This window comes from Puntigrus tetrazona, chromosome 5, assembly GCF_018831695.1.
Source record: "Puntigrus tetrazona isolate hp1 chromosome 5, ASM1883169v1, whole genome shotgun sequence".
NCBI classification, from domain to species: Eukaryota; Metazoa; Chordata; class Actinopteri; order Cypriniformes; family Cyprinidae; genus Puntigrus; species Puntigrus tetrazona.
Genome location: NC_056703.1, coordinates 22,788,685 through 22,804,016, shown reverse-complemented (window position 1 = coordinate 22,804,016; position 15,332 = coordinate 22,788,685). Strand labels below are relative to the sequence as shown.

The following is a 15,332-nucleotide window of genomic DNA, read 5'->3' as shown; positions in this document are numbered from 1 at the left end:
TTGTTTTGAGGATTGCGCGGCTGCGGTCAGCATAAACCGAGTGCCATTTTTAGTGTGAAACATACATTTCTGAAGCCAAATCGTCTTCAAATGCTTGCCGCAATATTGTGTTTTTCAGTCGGGCTGCCACGGTGTCCTCATTTTCTGTTCCATCATAACACAGCCACCCACATTCGCAGTAATAACATTTACTGTTTGGCTTTTTTACGTATCGCTGAACAGAGCAGTGTCCTTAATGGAGCCATTCTGGGTGATATTGTTTGTCAGCCATGCCGAGTTTCACTTCCCGGAAAGGTTTCTTTTTTTTTCTTTTTTTTTTATTACGAGTAAGCCCTCACAGAATGTTTTCTTAGGTGAAACTAGAGGTTAATGATATTTTCACTCCGTTTTTTGAATCAATGAAACATTCAAATCACGTCATAATCCAAAAACAGGAGAAGATACGACGGCGTCATGATTTTGTATGTCTCTCATTCTCTCCTAGAGGGACTCTGGGCTCTCTTCGTCTGCAGCTACGGCTTCGGGACGAGGTTGTGTTGCCATCCAGCCATTACAAGCCACTCACAGAGCTACTCAGCCAGTCGGTCGGCTCTCAGCTCAACGTGAGTCTGATACCATTTGGACAGAGCCTTATCTCAGGGAATATGCCTGTGCATTATCTCTTAAAATTCGCGTGGCATATTCCTCGTAACAAGATAACAAGACATAATTTGGTGTACGGATTGCGAGATGTGGCACTCGTTGTTATCTGATCTCATTTGTATGCATGTGCTGGATACTTTATTCGTGCCTGCTTGTGTTAAAGGGACAGGTCGCCTAAAAATTCTCACATCATTTACTCGCACTTACAGTATGCTTTTCAGAATTTCAATGGCTTTTTTCTTTCTGTGGATTCCTTTTTTTGGGTGTACTTTCCCTTTAACCTCTTAAGACCCTGCATCCTCATATGAGAACATATTTTAATGAATTTCTCTGAGACTATACATGTCACATTTTAAGTCTGGATGTCCTGTACAGAGCATTTTCAGAGATACCAAATGTTTGGATGTTTCACTGTGACCACTCCTTCTCCTTGGTCTTCAGCTCGTATTAAACGGTGTGTCGTAAATCAACCTCTCAGGAAAACGTTATGGTGTTTCAAATCAAAATACGACTTTCTGTTACGAAACAGGATGTGGATTTCATACATGCCCTCATATGAGGATACCAGAACTAAAAGCGTCTTTAGTATGCATTTCAGGAGACATAACAAATGGATAGGAAAATAAATTATATTTCAGCATTCTATGAACAATTATTACATTGTTACACTTCTGTTTTCATGATATGTTGGCCCAAAAACACATTAATATGCAAATTTGATTTAGTCTATAGATGCATTGTATATAACGAGAAAACCTGTTTATGGCCATTTTACACATATTTTACAGAAAAAATGTATTGAATAATTCTGTTAGAACATAGTTGAGAATCATCTTTATGCAAAGTTTGGTAAAAAAAGAAAACTATAAATGTATTGATGATTGTAAAAATCCTTTGTTCATTTGTGTCTTTTTATTATTTTAAAGAAACGGAGTCTTGATGTCCTCGAACGAGGACATAACATAACTAATGTACGAAATATCATTTTAAAAATAATTTTTAATGCTCATTTTTTTCCTAAAACTTTTTCTTGGGTCTTAAGAGGGTAGAATGTAAGCAATCAAGTAACAATGTTTTCCGTGGGTTATGGTTTTAGATCACAGTGTTGCATTGTGCATATTTTAAGTTCATTTTAAGCATAACCTAATTGACTCTTAATTGTAGGGCAACTGGCCTGATTTCATCATGCTGATTGATGAGACCACTACAGCAGAGAGCAGACAGGAAGTAGCTAATAATCTAGTCAAGCTGTTTTTGGGTCAAGGGCTTGTCAAGGAGTTCTTGGACGTTCTGTTCAAACTGGAGCTGGAAAAGACTAGTAAGCAAACAGACACGAAACATATAAGTGTGAATTACCTGTTTATTTCGTTAGCACCCATATTGGTAATGAGCTTTCTGAAGCTATTGATGCTATGATTTTTTTGTTATTCTTCAGCTGAGCCCAACACACTTTTCCGCAGTAATTCATTAGCCTCCAAGTCTATGGAATCTTTTTTGAAGGTAAATATACAATCTACATGATTTCTGAAACCAGGGACATTTCAGTGAATTAAAAAAATATGACCAAATTTTGTTTCATTTAATACGAGCTATGATTTTAAAAACGTATGAGAAAAGATTACCAATACAAACATGCACTAATGAATCATTGAAGGTATTAATTTGGATATATATTAAATCATTTTTGCTGTGTTGCACATCTTTCCCGGCTTAATCCTCCTGCTGTTTTATTATATTTTATTCCGGCAGTTTTCATAATGCGATTACATGCAATATTACACGTTGTCTTCATTCTGTCACGGCAGGTGGCTGGGATGCAATATCTGCACAGGCTTCTGGGCCCGATAATAAATCGAATCTTTGAAGAAAAGAAATATGTAGAACTGGACCCTAGTAAAGTAGAACTGAAAGAAGCAGGGTAAGACAGAAAAAGAACATTTAGCCTTTTTATGGTTTGTAAAGGTCAATTCCTCTTAATTTCTGGGTGTTCTGGTTGTACTCTCAATTGTAAGTCGCTTTGGATAAAAGCGTCTGCAAAATGACTAAATGTAAATGTAAATGTTCTGGTGTTATAGGTGTGCAGGTTTGCACCGTCAGCAGACTGAGTCTGATATTATTCAGCAGAGCTCCAGCCTCCTGCAGTCGTACCTGTCTGAGCTTCTCACCTCCATCCTGCAGTCGGCCTCATACTGCCCCCTGCTCATCTGCCAGGTTTTCCATCAACTCTACCTCAGAGTTCAGGAGCGCTTCCCTAACCCAGAGTACCGGGTCAGTCACGTTCACTTTCAGAAATGATACTTAAAAGTTCACCCGGAACAGTGTGCATTCTCGAGGTGTGTGCTAGTGTCCCGACAATTCACTAAAAATGTATGCTGGGTATGGGTGGACTACTTTCACTGTTTTGTACGTGATAAAGTTTGTAGATCGTCACAGTACCATTTTAAAATGAGACATTAAAGAATAGTTCTCCCAAACATGAATTATCTATCATTATTTGCTCATATATATATATGCATATATATGTATATATATATATATATATATATATATATATATATATACATACATATATATATATATATATATATATATATATATATATATATATATATATATATATATATATATATATACAGTATATGTATATATATATATATATATATATATATATATACATACATACATACATACATACATACATATATATATATATATATATATATATATATATATGAGCAAATAATAATAGATATATATATACATACTGAATTAAACGTGTAAGCACAGTATGACATTCGCCTCATTTATAACTTAGACAAATCATTGAATGTAATGCCACTCAAGCAAGAGTGCTGTTTTTCCCAAATATCAGCAAAATTACAAATGTAACAATGCTTTTATAAAACAAATTTTAACACAATACTTTCTGTTTTTGCTCCACATCGCCAACAAAAATCATTTCAAACGAAGCCATAGCTGATCGCTTGCATGCCTCAGAACAGCTCACAGCAGTGTTTTGTTCCTGAATCTTTTGAATGAATCGGTTGACTGATTCAGTGACTCACTCATAAAGACAGTCACTTGCTTTGTTTCTAAATAAACTGGCTGCTTTTGAACAATCAGCTGAATTATTCAATGGCTCACTCATTAAGACAGTGACTTGTCGCCACCTACTGGTGCTTTTAGTTTCAAATTGAAAACGACCGTTTATCATCCAAAATAATATATTTCAAACATGAATCATGAAATTATAATTGCAGAATAACTCATTAATGCAGCGCGAATATCGATTTTGTTCATACTCATTTGATTCTGCCAGCCTAAAAAGCGTATTAATATTTTTTTCTAATTTATCGAATAAATGAAATGACTTAAAAGGCAAAAAGAAAAGCAGTCTTTGGAAATATAGTATACTGAGGTGGCTTTCATGACCTGTTTGTATCTGTTTCCTCAGAAGGTGAAGTTCATTGCTGTGACCAGCTTCCTGTGCCTGCGCTTCATCTCACCCGCCATCATGTCTCCAAAACTATTTCACCTTCGAGAGAAGCACGCTGATGCCCGTACGAGCCGCACGCTTCTGCTACTTGCCAAAGTATGATCCTTCCACATGTCTACCGCATATCTACACAGTCACTTTGTCCATGATATAATCAAGCTCAGATCCTTTCTGTAACTCACTTCTGCAAAAACATCCACTATTTAGGTCACAGTATAGTGACGGATTATGACCTTAGAAGATTCATAGAGCTCATTACGCTCAACATGCTCCGTCTTACGTCACTGCGACTGCCTCGTGTGTCTCCTCAGGCCGTGCAGACCATCGGGAATATGGACACTCTTGCATGCTGCTCTAAAGAGCCATGGATGGTGTGCTTGCAGCCAGCCATACAGCAGGGCATCACTCAACTCAAAGACTTCATCACTAAACTGGTCAACTGCCATGAGTCAGAGGGTGAGCTGCGCTGAATTAGTCATTAGATGAAAAATTGAGTGGAACCCGGTGCTTGGCTGGAGACTCGTTCATACCTGTCATATCTGATCAATCTTTAGATAATTAAGCTTTGTTTTTTTCTCTTTTTTCATTTTCTTGCATGTTTAATTGTGTAGTTCATCCAAAAATGAACGGACCCTTAAGAGATGGAGCAGATTGACAAGACAATAATTTTATTCTCTCTCTCTCTCTCTCTCTCTCTCTCTCTGTCTGTCTCTCTGTCTCTCTCTCTCTCTCTCTCTCTCTCTGTCTCTCTCTCTCTCTCTCTCTCTCTCTCTCTCTCTCTCTCTCTCTCTCTCTCTCTCTCTCTCTCTCTCTCTCTCTCTCTTTCTCTCACTTTCTCTCACTTTCTCTCTCTCTCTGTCTCTCTCTCTCTCACTCTCTCTTTCTCTCTGTCTCTCTCTCTCTCTCTCTCTCTCTCTCTCTCTCTCTCTCTCTGTCTGTCTCTCTCTCTCTCTCTCTCTCTCTGTCTCTCTCTCTCTCTCTGTCTCTCTCTCTCACTCTCTCTTTCTCTCACTTTCTCTCACTTTCTCTCTCTCTCACTCTCTCTTTCTCTCTGTCTCTCTCTTTCGCTCTCTCTCTCTCTCTCTCTCTCTCTCTCTCTCTCTCTCTCTCTCTCTCTCTCTCTCTCTCTCTCTCTGTCTCTCTCTCTCTCTCTCTCTCTCTCTCTCTCTCTCTCTCTCTCTCTCTCTCTCTCTCTCTTTCTCTCACTTTCTCTCACTTTCTCTCTCTCTCACTCTCTCTTTCTCTCTGTCTCTCTCTTTCGCTCTCTCTCTCTCTCTCTCTCTCTCTCTCTCTCTCTCTCTCTCTCTCTCTCTCTCGTTTGCTTTATGTTTCAAACAGATCTTGAGCTTCAGACACGAATGAGTCTGCAGTGTGGCACTATGGAGAAAGAAGGCTTCCTCTTCCTGCACAGGACCAAGGACAAGTGCATGCCCATGACATCACCCTTTAAGAAGTACTATGTCACGCTCAGTAAAGACACTCTGTCATACTCACGAACACAGCACTCCAAAGTGAGTAGCAAAATATTCATTATTATTATTATTATTATTGTTGTTAGATAGCTGATCTTGAGTAAACACTACTCCTGACTATTACATATAAATATATGAATCCATTTTTTTTTAAATCAAAATTAGTTTTTGCTAATTAATTATTCATATATATATATATATATATATATATATATATATATATATATATATATATATATATATATATATATTTTTTTTTTTTTTTTTTTTTATTATTCATTTTTAATTTGCATTTTACATTTGCATTTTTCATCCAATATTTATATTATTTTTTAATTTAATTACCTAAAATGTTTTCAGTAGTTTATAAACAATAATAATCATGAAATGAACTGTTTTGTTATTATTTGAAAATATTTCATATTAATTTAGTACAAATTAAAAATGTCCTTCAAATATTCAGCATTATTTTTATCACAGCTAGTAGTTTATCTAGTTACAGTGTAGGAGCAAACTTGAGGTGAAATACGTGGGAGGGATTTTTTTAAAAGTGCCCAAAAGTGTCTATAGAAACATCTATTTACAGTATAAAGTACATAGACTTCCTTCTCTGAATCTGCAGAAGAGCTCGTTTATTTCGCTGCCAAAGATCCGGGCAGTAGAGAAAGTGGAGGAGAAGTGCTTCGGCAGTGCCAACGTCATGCAGATCATCTCAAGTGAAGACTCCGGCCTGCAGGAGACCCTGTACCTCGACTGCAAAGTTAGTGTTGCGCTGCATTCACAAATATATAGAGAGTGCGGCTATTCATAGACTCAGATATTTGTTGTTGGTGAGCTTAAAACAATGGTCCCTTAAAAACCTCAAAAGGGTTATTTGATGTCTCTTTGTTGCCGTAGAGCGTAAATGAGTTGAATCACTGGCTGTCAGCTCTGAGGAAAGCCTGCAGTCACAACATAAACACTATGAGCTGCTATCATCCTGGCATCTATAAAGCAGACAGATGGAGCTGCTGCCATCAGAAGGAGAAATCAGGTACTGCAGATATTGGTCATTTATACACTTTGAGGGATTGCTAAAAATGTTGTGCTCACCAAAACTTATTTTACTGGGTGAAATAATATCGTTTTTTCCATTTTAATATATTTTTAATTTGTAATGTGTAATTTATTCGTGCGTTATTAAAGCTGAATTTTCAACACCTCCCGGTGTCTTCAGTCTCACACGATCCTTTAGATATCACTCTAACCTGATGATTTGATGCTCAAGAAACATTTCTTGCTATTATCAATGTTTGAAACCATTGTGCAGCTTAATATTTTTGCGGAAACTGTCCTCAATTTTATTTTATGATTCTCTGATCTGTTTAGAAAGTTTAAAAGAACAATATTTATTTCTAATGGAAATATTTTATAAAATGAAAAATGTGTCCCTGGGTCAGAATTACTGATTGTTCTTCTATGCTTCTATGATTAGGATATTAAGTAAAGATCATGTTCTATGAAGATTTGATTTAAATAGCTGCATGTCAGGCAAATATTATCCCATCAGCTTTCAGATGCTGACTTTGTGCTCCACGGATGTCTTTACCGTTACTTTTCATCGGTTTATTGTGTCCTCACTGAATAAAAGTGTATTTCTGATGAGATCTTTGTTCACAGACCCAGGCTGTGATAAAACCAGACACGGAGTGACTCTGCAGGAGTGGTATGACCCACTGGACCCGGATCTGGAGGCTCAGCTCATCTACCAACATCTGCGTGGTGTCCAGCATGCCATGCGGTAATGTAGCATGAACATACCGGGCCCGTGGAGATTTTCATCAAACTAAAATAATTGCATTACAATTCATTTGTATACAGTTCAATGCGTGTGTCATTTTAGTAAACCCCCTAGTCTTGTCTAAGTCAATAAACTAGAAGTCCGGGTCATCCAAAAATAACGTCTTGTTCTTCTTTGCAGAGATAAGTATTATAAATTGATAGAGCAGCAAGGAGTTAAGGAGGCAGATTCAGGAAGAGGTAAGATTTCAAGCCTACTTTCTTTCTGCATCGTCAGCGTTAACTAAAACTAGTCAAATTTGAAATTAGAAAGGAGGCCTGATCAAATCCATCACAGATCAGTTAGAGCATCATTTTGGAGACAGACACAGGCTATTTTCTGTTTAAATGCTCCCTGCCCCCTTTTCCACAACTGGGCTGTGACTTTACAGCTCTATCGACAGCATTTTCTGTAGTTTACTGTGTACTACTTAATGCAAGTAGTGCTAATTATCTGCGCCTCAGTACTGTAGTATAATATAAAACAGTATGCATGCTAACAGCACTCCCTACACCTACCCGATGCTTTATTTTTACCTTGTTGGTCGTTTTCCCTTTCATCTAAAATAAACGCCTTACCGATGTGATATGAGTAAACAGACACTATGTTATAATAATATACTGGCTTATTATTTTTCACGTTTTCTGAGTTGGCAGATGCCCCAGATGACCCGACTGTAGCACTTAAACATGGAAAAAATACGTTATGTCACCTTTAGGTAATCGAAATCGAAGCAGGATAGAATAACTTCTGAATAAACCTGGCGGCTCACAGCAGAGCGTTTGAGATGTGCGAGTCTCAGACTTGTTGTTTTATTAGCTTTATGCATTACTGGATTGTGGATTCATGGCACATCGCCACATTTCTATGCTCTCTGTTTTTTCTGATACCTGTAATTAAGGACAAAACGGGGAAAATATCCGATACGGAAAACTATAGCCCTGTTGCCTTAGCCAGCGTGATGTCTAAGGTATTAGAGATAATATTACTGGATCGATCTCAGCAATGTGTTATTACCGATGATGAGCAGTTTGGTTTTAAAAATAAGCGTGGGACTGATGTGTGTATCTATGCTCTGAAAGAGGCTGTATGTATAGAAAGCAGAACTCCACTATGTGTCTGTGCTTCTTCAACCATGGAAAGCTATTTGTAAAATTACAACAGCGAGGGGTTCCCCCGTACCTAGTCCGGTTTCACTCCAAACAATCCAGGCTAGATGGGACACGGCAGTACTCGAGCCTTTTTTAGTGACAAACTGAGTCAGACAGGATGTAACGTTATCACCCGTGCTCTTCTACCTTTACATGGATGATCCTACTCAAAGACTTAAACACTGTAAGACTGGCTGCATGGTGGGAGAAAGTCCTCTGAACCATCTTCTGTATCTAGTCGTAATGTCACCTTACTCTGCTGGGCCGCAACAGTTGATTAGAGTCTGCTCTGGCTATGGTGAGCAATGTGATTTAACACCAAAAGGAGCGTGGTTATATTGGTAAGGACAAAGGAGGACCGTGAGGCTGTGTTTTCCTCTATCTGTCTGGGCTGATTAAGGTCAAATATCTCGGTCGCATCATTAGAAGTGCTGCACTGTACATTACAGTAGTGTAAATTGTATGCACAAGCTTGCTCGTAAATTTAGCGTGCGTACCGACCATGTCAAAATAGCTTTGTTTAAAGTCTATTGCACTCCACTGTACACTGCCCGCTTGTGGTGCAGTTACAGTAAAGCTAAGTTTACTGTAACAGGTTGCACACAATGATGCATCGCGACCCTTACTAAAAGTCCCTCTGTAGATAAATGCCAGTCAGCTTTTCGTTCAGAATCATGTGCCCATGTCACGTTCTGTTATCAGAAATTTGATCAATTTATAAAAGCGACTGGAGGTCTCTAGAAATGAGAGAAGAGCACCTTCAGTCTGGAGGCACTGGAGAAAGGGTTTATATGGATATTAAATGTAAATTATTGTCTTGATGTTTTTATTTATGTTGTATGCTTTTTTTTTCTCTTTCTTTCTTTTTATATGGACCTTTTTGAGTCCGAAATAAAGATATCATCAAATATCGAATAAAAAGGCCTCACAGCAATAGCACTAAAGTTGAAAAAATTAAATAAAAGCTAATTGTAAGTATTATAGTAATATATAAATAATACTAAAATAACAGCTTTCTTTCTCCACTTTTATTTAATGATTAGTGTCCATGTTCAAACGCCGCTCACATGTACCCTTGTTTTTTTCGGCATATGGCAGCTTAAATAAAGGACTGTTTTGTTCTTCCAGACAAGAAGAAGGCAGACGTGCTATCAAAGCTCTTCAGTATTCTCCAGGACCTACGTGACGCCCATGCCGCAGTGGAGGAGGAGGAAAGATCAAAGAATAAAAATGTTTTCTTGGAACTGCAAACGTAAACAAGGACTTTTTAACCGGTTGCGTTTCATACACGGTAATCCAGAGTGTTACTCATACGCAGGCTTCAAACCCGCTATTATTTGACGCATAGACGAGAGATGAAACACTGTACAGGAAGTTAGATTTGTTCTTGTGTACTTGAACTTTTAAACCGATTCTCAGTGGACGGATAGATGAGCTGCAATCACAATCCCTTTATTAAAGGAGAGTCGTGGTGTATTTGTGGAATATTTGGTATCGAGGACAGCGTCACCTTACTGCAGTGATTCACGTGGGTCGTCCTGTTGGCATTTTTGCAGCTTTTGCATACATTCAGTTTTCACTTTAACTTTTTCGACATGTTAACCAATCAGCATTCTTCCTTCTTCAATGTGCTTTTGACTTTACGAAGCACCGTGGATATGCACGTCAGCTCTTCCACCGTGTGGTTTCTCTTTAAATCAGTTTTAACAGAATGTTTATATCGATTTTATGCTATATAGATGCTTGTTTGCAATTTATTTTGTAATCCTCTATGTTGATGGCAAGAGGAGAATTGGTTTATTCTTGTTTTAAATGCCATGCAAAGCTGCCATCCCTGCTGTCTCAATGCCTTGTCTTTATGTGTCACGCTTTGTTTTTATGTCTTTTTATGATATGAGCTGTAAACATGTATGCATTGTGCATTTCACGAAAGCAGTGTATTCCTGTGATTTTTTTTTTTTTTTTTTTTTTTTTTTTTTTAAATGTGGAAGATCGCTTTTTCCCCGAGAGGTAATGTTTAGTATTTCTCCACTAGGTGGCAGTACTTGTGTTCTTTATTGATCATCTGAATTCAGCCCTCATTTGCAGTGCTGCAAACCAAGAACGCCTCTGCATGGTGTTTTAAATTAAAATTTTAAATCATGGCTGTAATTTACTACCTTGTAGTAAATATTATGTGCACGGCACAAACCTCTTAAAGGAACGCTCCACTTCTTTTGGAAAAACGTTAATAAGTTGAGTTTTACCGTTTTTGAATCCATTCAGCCGTTCTCCGGGTCCGGCGATAGCATTTTTAGCATAGCTTAGCATAGATCTTTGGTGATTTTTGCTACTGGTCTAATTGGATTCAATTATCTATGCTAAGCTATGCTAAAAGTGCTATCGCCGGACCCGGAGAACGGCTGAATGGATTCAAAAACGGTTCAACTCAACTTATTAACTCTGGGGGGGTTGGAGAATGAGCCTATTTCCAAAAGTGCTCCTGTAAAAGCTTTGTTTTTACCCTTGACTATCTAGTTTAACTTACGATTACATTGACAATATTTAATTTATCTCATGTGGAGAAAACTATTGTATTATCAATCAATCGCCCTACCGTTTGAACCTTTATGATTTTCTTTCTTCCATAAAATACAATGCCTAAAAACACACGAAAACTATGTTATAAGCCGTTCTGCAAAAATATCTCATTTGTATTCTGTGTATTTTGTGTTTATATTAGCTTTGGATACTCCATATTCACTAAATAGTCAGGTGACAGTATGTGGGCAATATAGATTTTGAATTGAGTGTATTAATCATTAAGACATTTGCACCACTTCTTTCATTTTTGTATGTTTTTTTTTTTTTTTTTTTTTTTTTACATTTTTAAATTTTTCATTCTTACATTCTAAGAAAAAAAGAAAGGCACATAACTGCCATTGGTGCTTTACCTTTTCAAAAAGTAAAAGTAAAAGTACTTCATGATCTAATATGTATTAATATGCATCCTTAAAGTACTAATATGTACCGTTTAGACGTAAACAAGGTGCATAGATTAGCCGTTGCACCTTTGGGTATTGCCCCAATAACAGCTTTGTACCTTTTATGAGAGCTTAGGCTTCTTGTTATTGTTTAGAGTGTGTTATTATCAGAGTTTTGATCATTTTACATTTACAGATCCTGTTATTAAAGAGTCAAAGTGGTGCCTTATGTTTACAAGAAAGAATGTGCTTCCTGTTTTCTCTTCGGTAGTCATCTGAAACATGACTCTGTTATTTTCGCTTTCTCCCCACCTCTCACAGTCTGCTTTCCTCTCTCTCTGTTTTCTTTTGAGGGAAACACGTAATTGTACTATTAAAGACAGGCACTATTATTTCACATGCTAAAGAGGAAGCACTAGTTGGTGAATTTTCTTTTTTTTTGTATTACGGCTAAGCTCTGCAATTCGTTGTGTATGTATAAGGGTTAAGAATAATACCTATGTTTATTTTTAAAGGGGAAGATGGCATGCAGTTGATTCATTTTTGATTATGAGTAATTGAGCCTAGTAACTGACCAGCTGAAGATTTTCACTCCACTGTTGGTTATACTACAGTATATACAGTAATGTGGCAGAATCGTGATTAAATTTAGCAAGTTTCTACTTTTCAGACACATTTCTTACCTATTTTAAAGGTATTTTAAGCATGTTTTAATTTTCTCATGATCATGTTTGTGGAACTGTATGTATCTACAAAATAAAAAAGCATGAAAATTAAGTAAAAAAAATATTTCATTCTTAGTTACACCTTTTTGTATTATTATTATTATTATTATTATTATTATTATTATTATTATTATTATTATCATCATCATCATTTCGTTTTAAGTATCCTTAGATGACCTGTCTGTGTTGTGGACAAGCGGTCTTTATTCAATAATTTAATCCATGACCGGAAATGCATAAATTCCACAGGCAGCTGGAGTTTTTGTTGAGTTTCCGGTCGGGATGCCCGTGCTTCTTTTATCTTTGTGTCAAAAAGTGATTATTCAGTGGTAGAGAGTAACTGGTATAAATATCATATGACTAAAACTAGCTTTGCCTTATTTCAAAGCAAAACCCGATATAATCGTATCCCTGTCCTTAACGTAAGGATAACAGAGTATCCAAAACTGTGGTAATAGGAAATTCGACTCGTTTCGTGCGAGAATCGGTTCTTTCGAACATTAGCCTATAGTTCAAATAACAGGTTAAACGATTCAGTACTGATTGTGGTCCCCGTCGTCCCCCGGCATATGCTACAAATAGTTACAGTAAAGCCAGGATGTTTAATATTTTATAAGTTTAAATACAACGAGGGTAACAGTGACTTGCTACAGCCAATTCAGCTAACAAAATTAAGTTACGCAGCCCTGGTTCGTATGTTTGTTTGTTTTTAACGAAACCGCCATAAAGGCTAACCAAGTCGTAAACACATTTCCATTGTTTTACCGCTTCTAGCATTTTGACTCAAGTAAATGAACGCGTTTCATTTCGAATCGCCATGTCCACGAGACGATTCTCGACTTGTTCAGACGAAATGACATAATTCACATAAAAGATTCGACTCAAACGAACGATTCGCGAATCGGGCATCGCGGAAGCGGCCCCCCCTGCCCGAAGGCTTTTCCCCTCCTGCTTAACGATCCTCATTTATTCAGCGACCATTTGCTCGCCGCTGACACACTTTCGGGACATTTCTAGGCACCCGTGTGTAAAAGAGCTCTCCTAAAATGTACCGGTGTCTGTGAGCCCGGCATCCCGTCCCGCTCTCGCTGCCAGCTGTAGCTCAGCATCCATATTTTTCGCATCCGTGTGGGAGAGAGAGAGAAAGCGAGACAGTGAGAGAGAGAGCAAAGGGAGTGGCAGACGCTGACAAATCTCATGCCGGGAAGCCGACTGAGCCATCCCTGCACAGACCGTCTGAAGTTCGCCGGAGCCGACTTCTATATAACTGACAGGATTTGGACTTCATAAGGTAATGGTGCTGTTAGCGCGAGCGGATCGGCTTTATGTCGCTTGACAGGGGCGCGTGAAGACGGTCGCGAGCACGCCGCAGTGAAGACCCAAAACAATAGAGCAGCGGAGTCCGCGGCGCAGAAACGAAAACTTCCGCCTCGTTTAAGATATATTACGAGCGATTACACGCTTTGTGCTGCAGTCGTCTGTCTTTTAAAATGAAATTAGCGGGGGGAGTTTTTAACGGAGCGAATTTCGGCTTTAGAAGGCGGCTGTGATGACAGCGTATCGAAACTGCCGACCTCAGTGGATAATGGGTCTCGTTTCACAGACACGCTAGAATACCGCAAACGACCTTGCTTTTATCGCTCTTTGGCAAATCAGCGCATTCTCGGTCCGTCGGTGTCGATTGCGTTGTCTCAGCCTCTTCCGTACGATAAAATGTGGGTTTGGTGTCTTTCTTTGCCCCGAAGCGTCGCGTTATTGATGCTGTGGCTCGGCCAGCATCCCGTTCATGAACTGGCACGGGCCATTCAAGGCCATTCGTAGTCAATGGATTTTGTGTAGTCTGTGCGTTTCTGATGCTCATGATGGTTGTCTTCAGTCCCGCAGGTAGAATGGAGAGGGATATCCGCCATCCTCACGTCTAGTGCCTCGAAAAAACCCTTAATAAGCTGCGAAACGTGAAGTTTCTCCAGTGGACATAATGAACATGCTAAAGTCCAGTGGCTTGAAGATCCCTGGCAGGGGTCCTAAACACTCCAGTCCAGTGGGACGAACAACCGCTGGCCCATCAACCAGTCCTGCGGCTCAAAAAGACAGTAAGTCAGCTTCTTCTGTGCCTCGCTCGCCTCCAGACGCACAGAAGCCAGCGACACGTCTCATCATATTAGTCGTCACTAGGCCCAGACTTTTCTGCACCATCATTATTTTACGGCATTATTTCCAGACCTTTTGCGTATATTATAGAATTGATCAGCGTTTTGAATTTGCTTTTATTTTCTGGGTTTTTTTTGCTCCGTTTTAGCAATATCATTTGATAAAATTTTTATTTGTAATAGTTTTTTTGGCAACGTTTTTATTCAGCTTAAATATATTTTCATTTCCGTGTCAGTTTAGACGTAAAAGCACTTAAACATAACATTTTATTTAAGCTATTAGCCATGGCGATATTTCAAAATATATATATTTTTTTTTTATTTTAAGATTTACAAAAAAGCCTTTCGGTAAGATTTTCGTCAGATACTTTAATTTCTGGCAGTTTTAATAGTTTAACAGCGCACACACATATACGTTTTTTTGTGTGTAAAATGTATTTGAGCGTGATAAAACGCATTGAGAAAATCTGAAAGTTTCGCATATTCCATGTAGTAAAAATACGACAATGTCTTTTTTTAAAAAAAAAAAAAACAGTTCCCTGGTTAATTGAAGCGATGGCGTGATAATTACACAATGAAGATATTATGGTATATGAGCGTGTTTATCATACACTACGATGGTTCAGATATCACAGCACCACAACAATGCCTGCAAGGGATGAGTCAGCTGTTGTCAGTTCAATTGCAGTGCTTTGATTGAAACCTAGCTGTTTCTTTTTCACCGAAATGGCATCAGAGAATCTCTCTGCTACTGTCTACCATTCAAAAGTTTGGGATCGGTACGAATTTTCTTGAATTAATTAGTTAACCAATGCTTTTATTCAGCCAGAATGCGCTAAATTGTTAAAAAATGACTAAACCTACAAAGAAGACCTAAGCCCCCGTTCACACCAGTAATGTTAGATTTAGATTTT

General features: G+C 38.1%; 2 protein-coding genes across 5 annotated transcripts in view; both read left to right on the top strand.

Annotated features, from left to right (window-relative positions):
* rasa4 (RAS p21 protein activator 4) overlaps positions 1–10,512 on the top strand; it is a 30,362-nt gene extending 19,850 nt beyond the window's left edge. Inside the window, exons 9-21 of one of the 2 annotated variants that reach the window (XM_043240616.1) lie at positions 485–602; positions 1,807–1,960; positions 2,078–2,142; positions 2,448–2,560; positions 2,718–2,910; positions 4,097–4,234; positions 4,450–4,594; positions 5,477–5,649; positions 6,233–6,370; positions 6,508–6,643; positions 7,270–7,390; positions 7,571–7,629; positions 9,709–10,512. In XM_043240616.1, the coding sequence (XP_043096551.1) occupies positions 485–602; positions 1,807–1,960; positions 2,078–2,142; positions 2,448–2,560; positions 2,718–2,910; positions 4,097–4,234; positions 4,450–4,594; positions 5,477–5,649; positions 6,233–6,370; positions 6,508–6,643; positions 7,270–7,390; positions 7,571–7,629; positions 9,709–9,836 (1,681 nt within the window). In that variant the 3' untranslated portion in view covers positions 9,837–10,512. The remainder of the gene's footprint in view (positions 1–484; positions 603–1,806; positions 1,961–2,077; positions 2,143–2,447; positions 2,561–2,717; positions 2,911–4,096; positions 4,235–4,449; positions 4,595–5,476; positions 5,650–6,232; positions 6,371–6,507; positions 6,644–7,269; positions 7,391–7,570; positions 7,630–9,708) is intronic. The other variant, XM_043240617.1, reaches the window with a different exon arrangement.
* Positions 10,513–13,209: 2,697 nt separating this feature from the next.
* The window catches only part of clip2 (CAP-GLY domain containing linker protein 2), a 29,097-nt gene continuing 26,974 nt past the window's right edge, over positions 13,210–15,332 (top strand). For 2 of the 3 annotated variants that reach the window (XM_043239958.1, XM_043239957.1), the window contains exons 1-2: positions 13,210–13,559; positions 14,145–14,361. In XM_043239958.1, coding sequence (XP_043095893.1) covers positions 14,247–14,361 — 115 coding nt within the window. In that variant the 5' untranslated portion in view covers positions 13,210–13,559; positions 14,145–14,246. The remainder of the gene's footprint in view (positions 13,560–14,144; positions 14,362–15,332) is intronic. The other variant, XM_043239959.1, reaches the window with a different exon arrangement.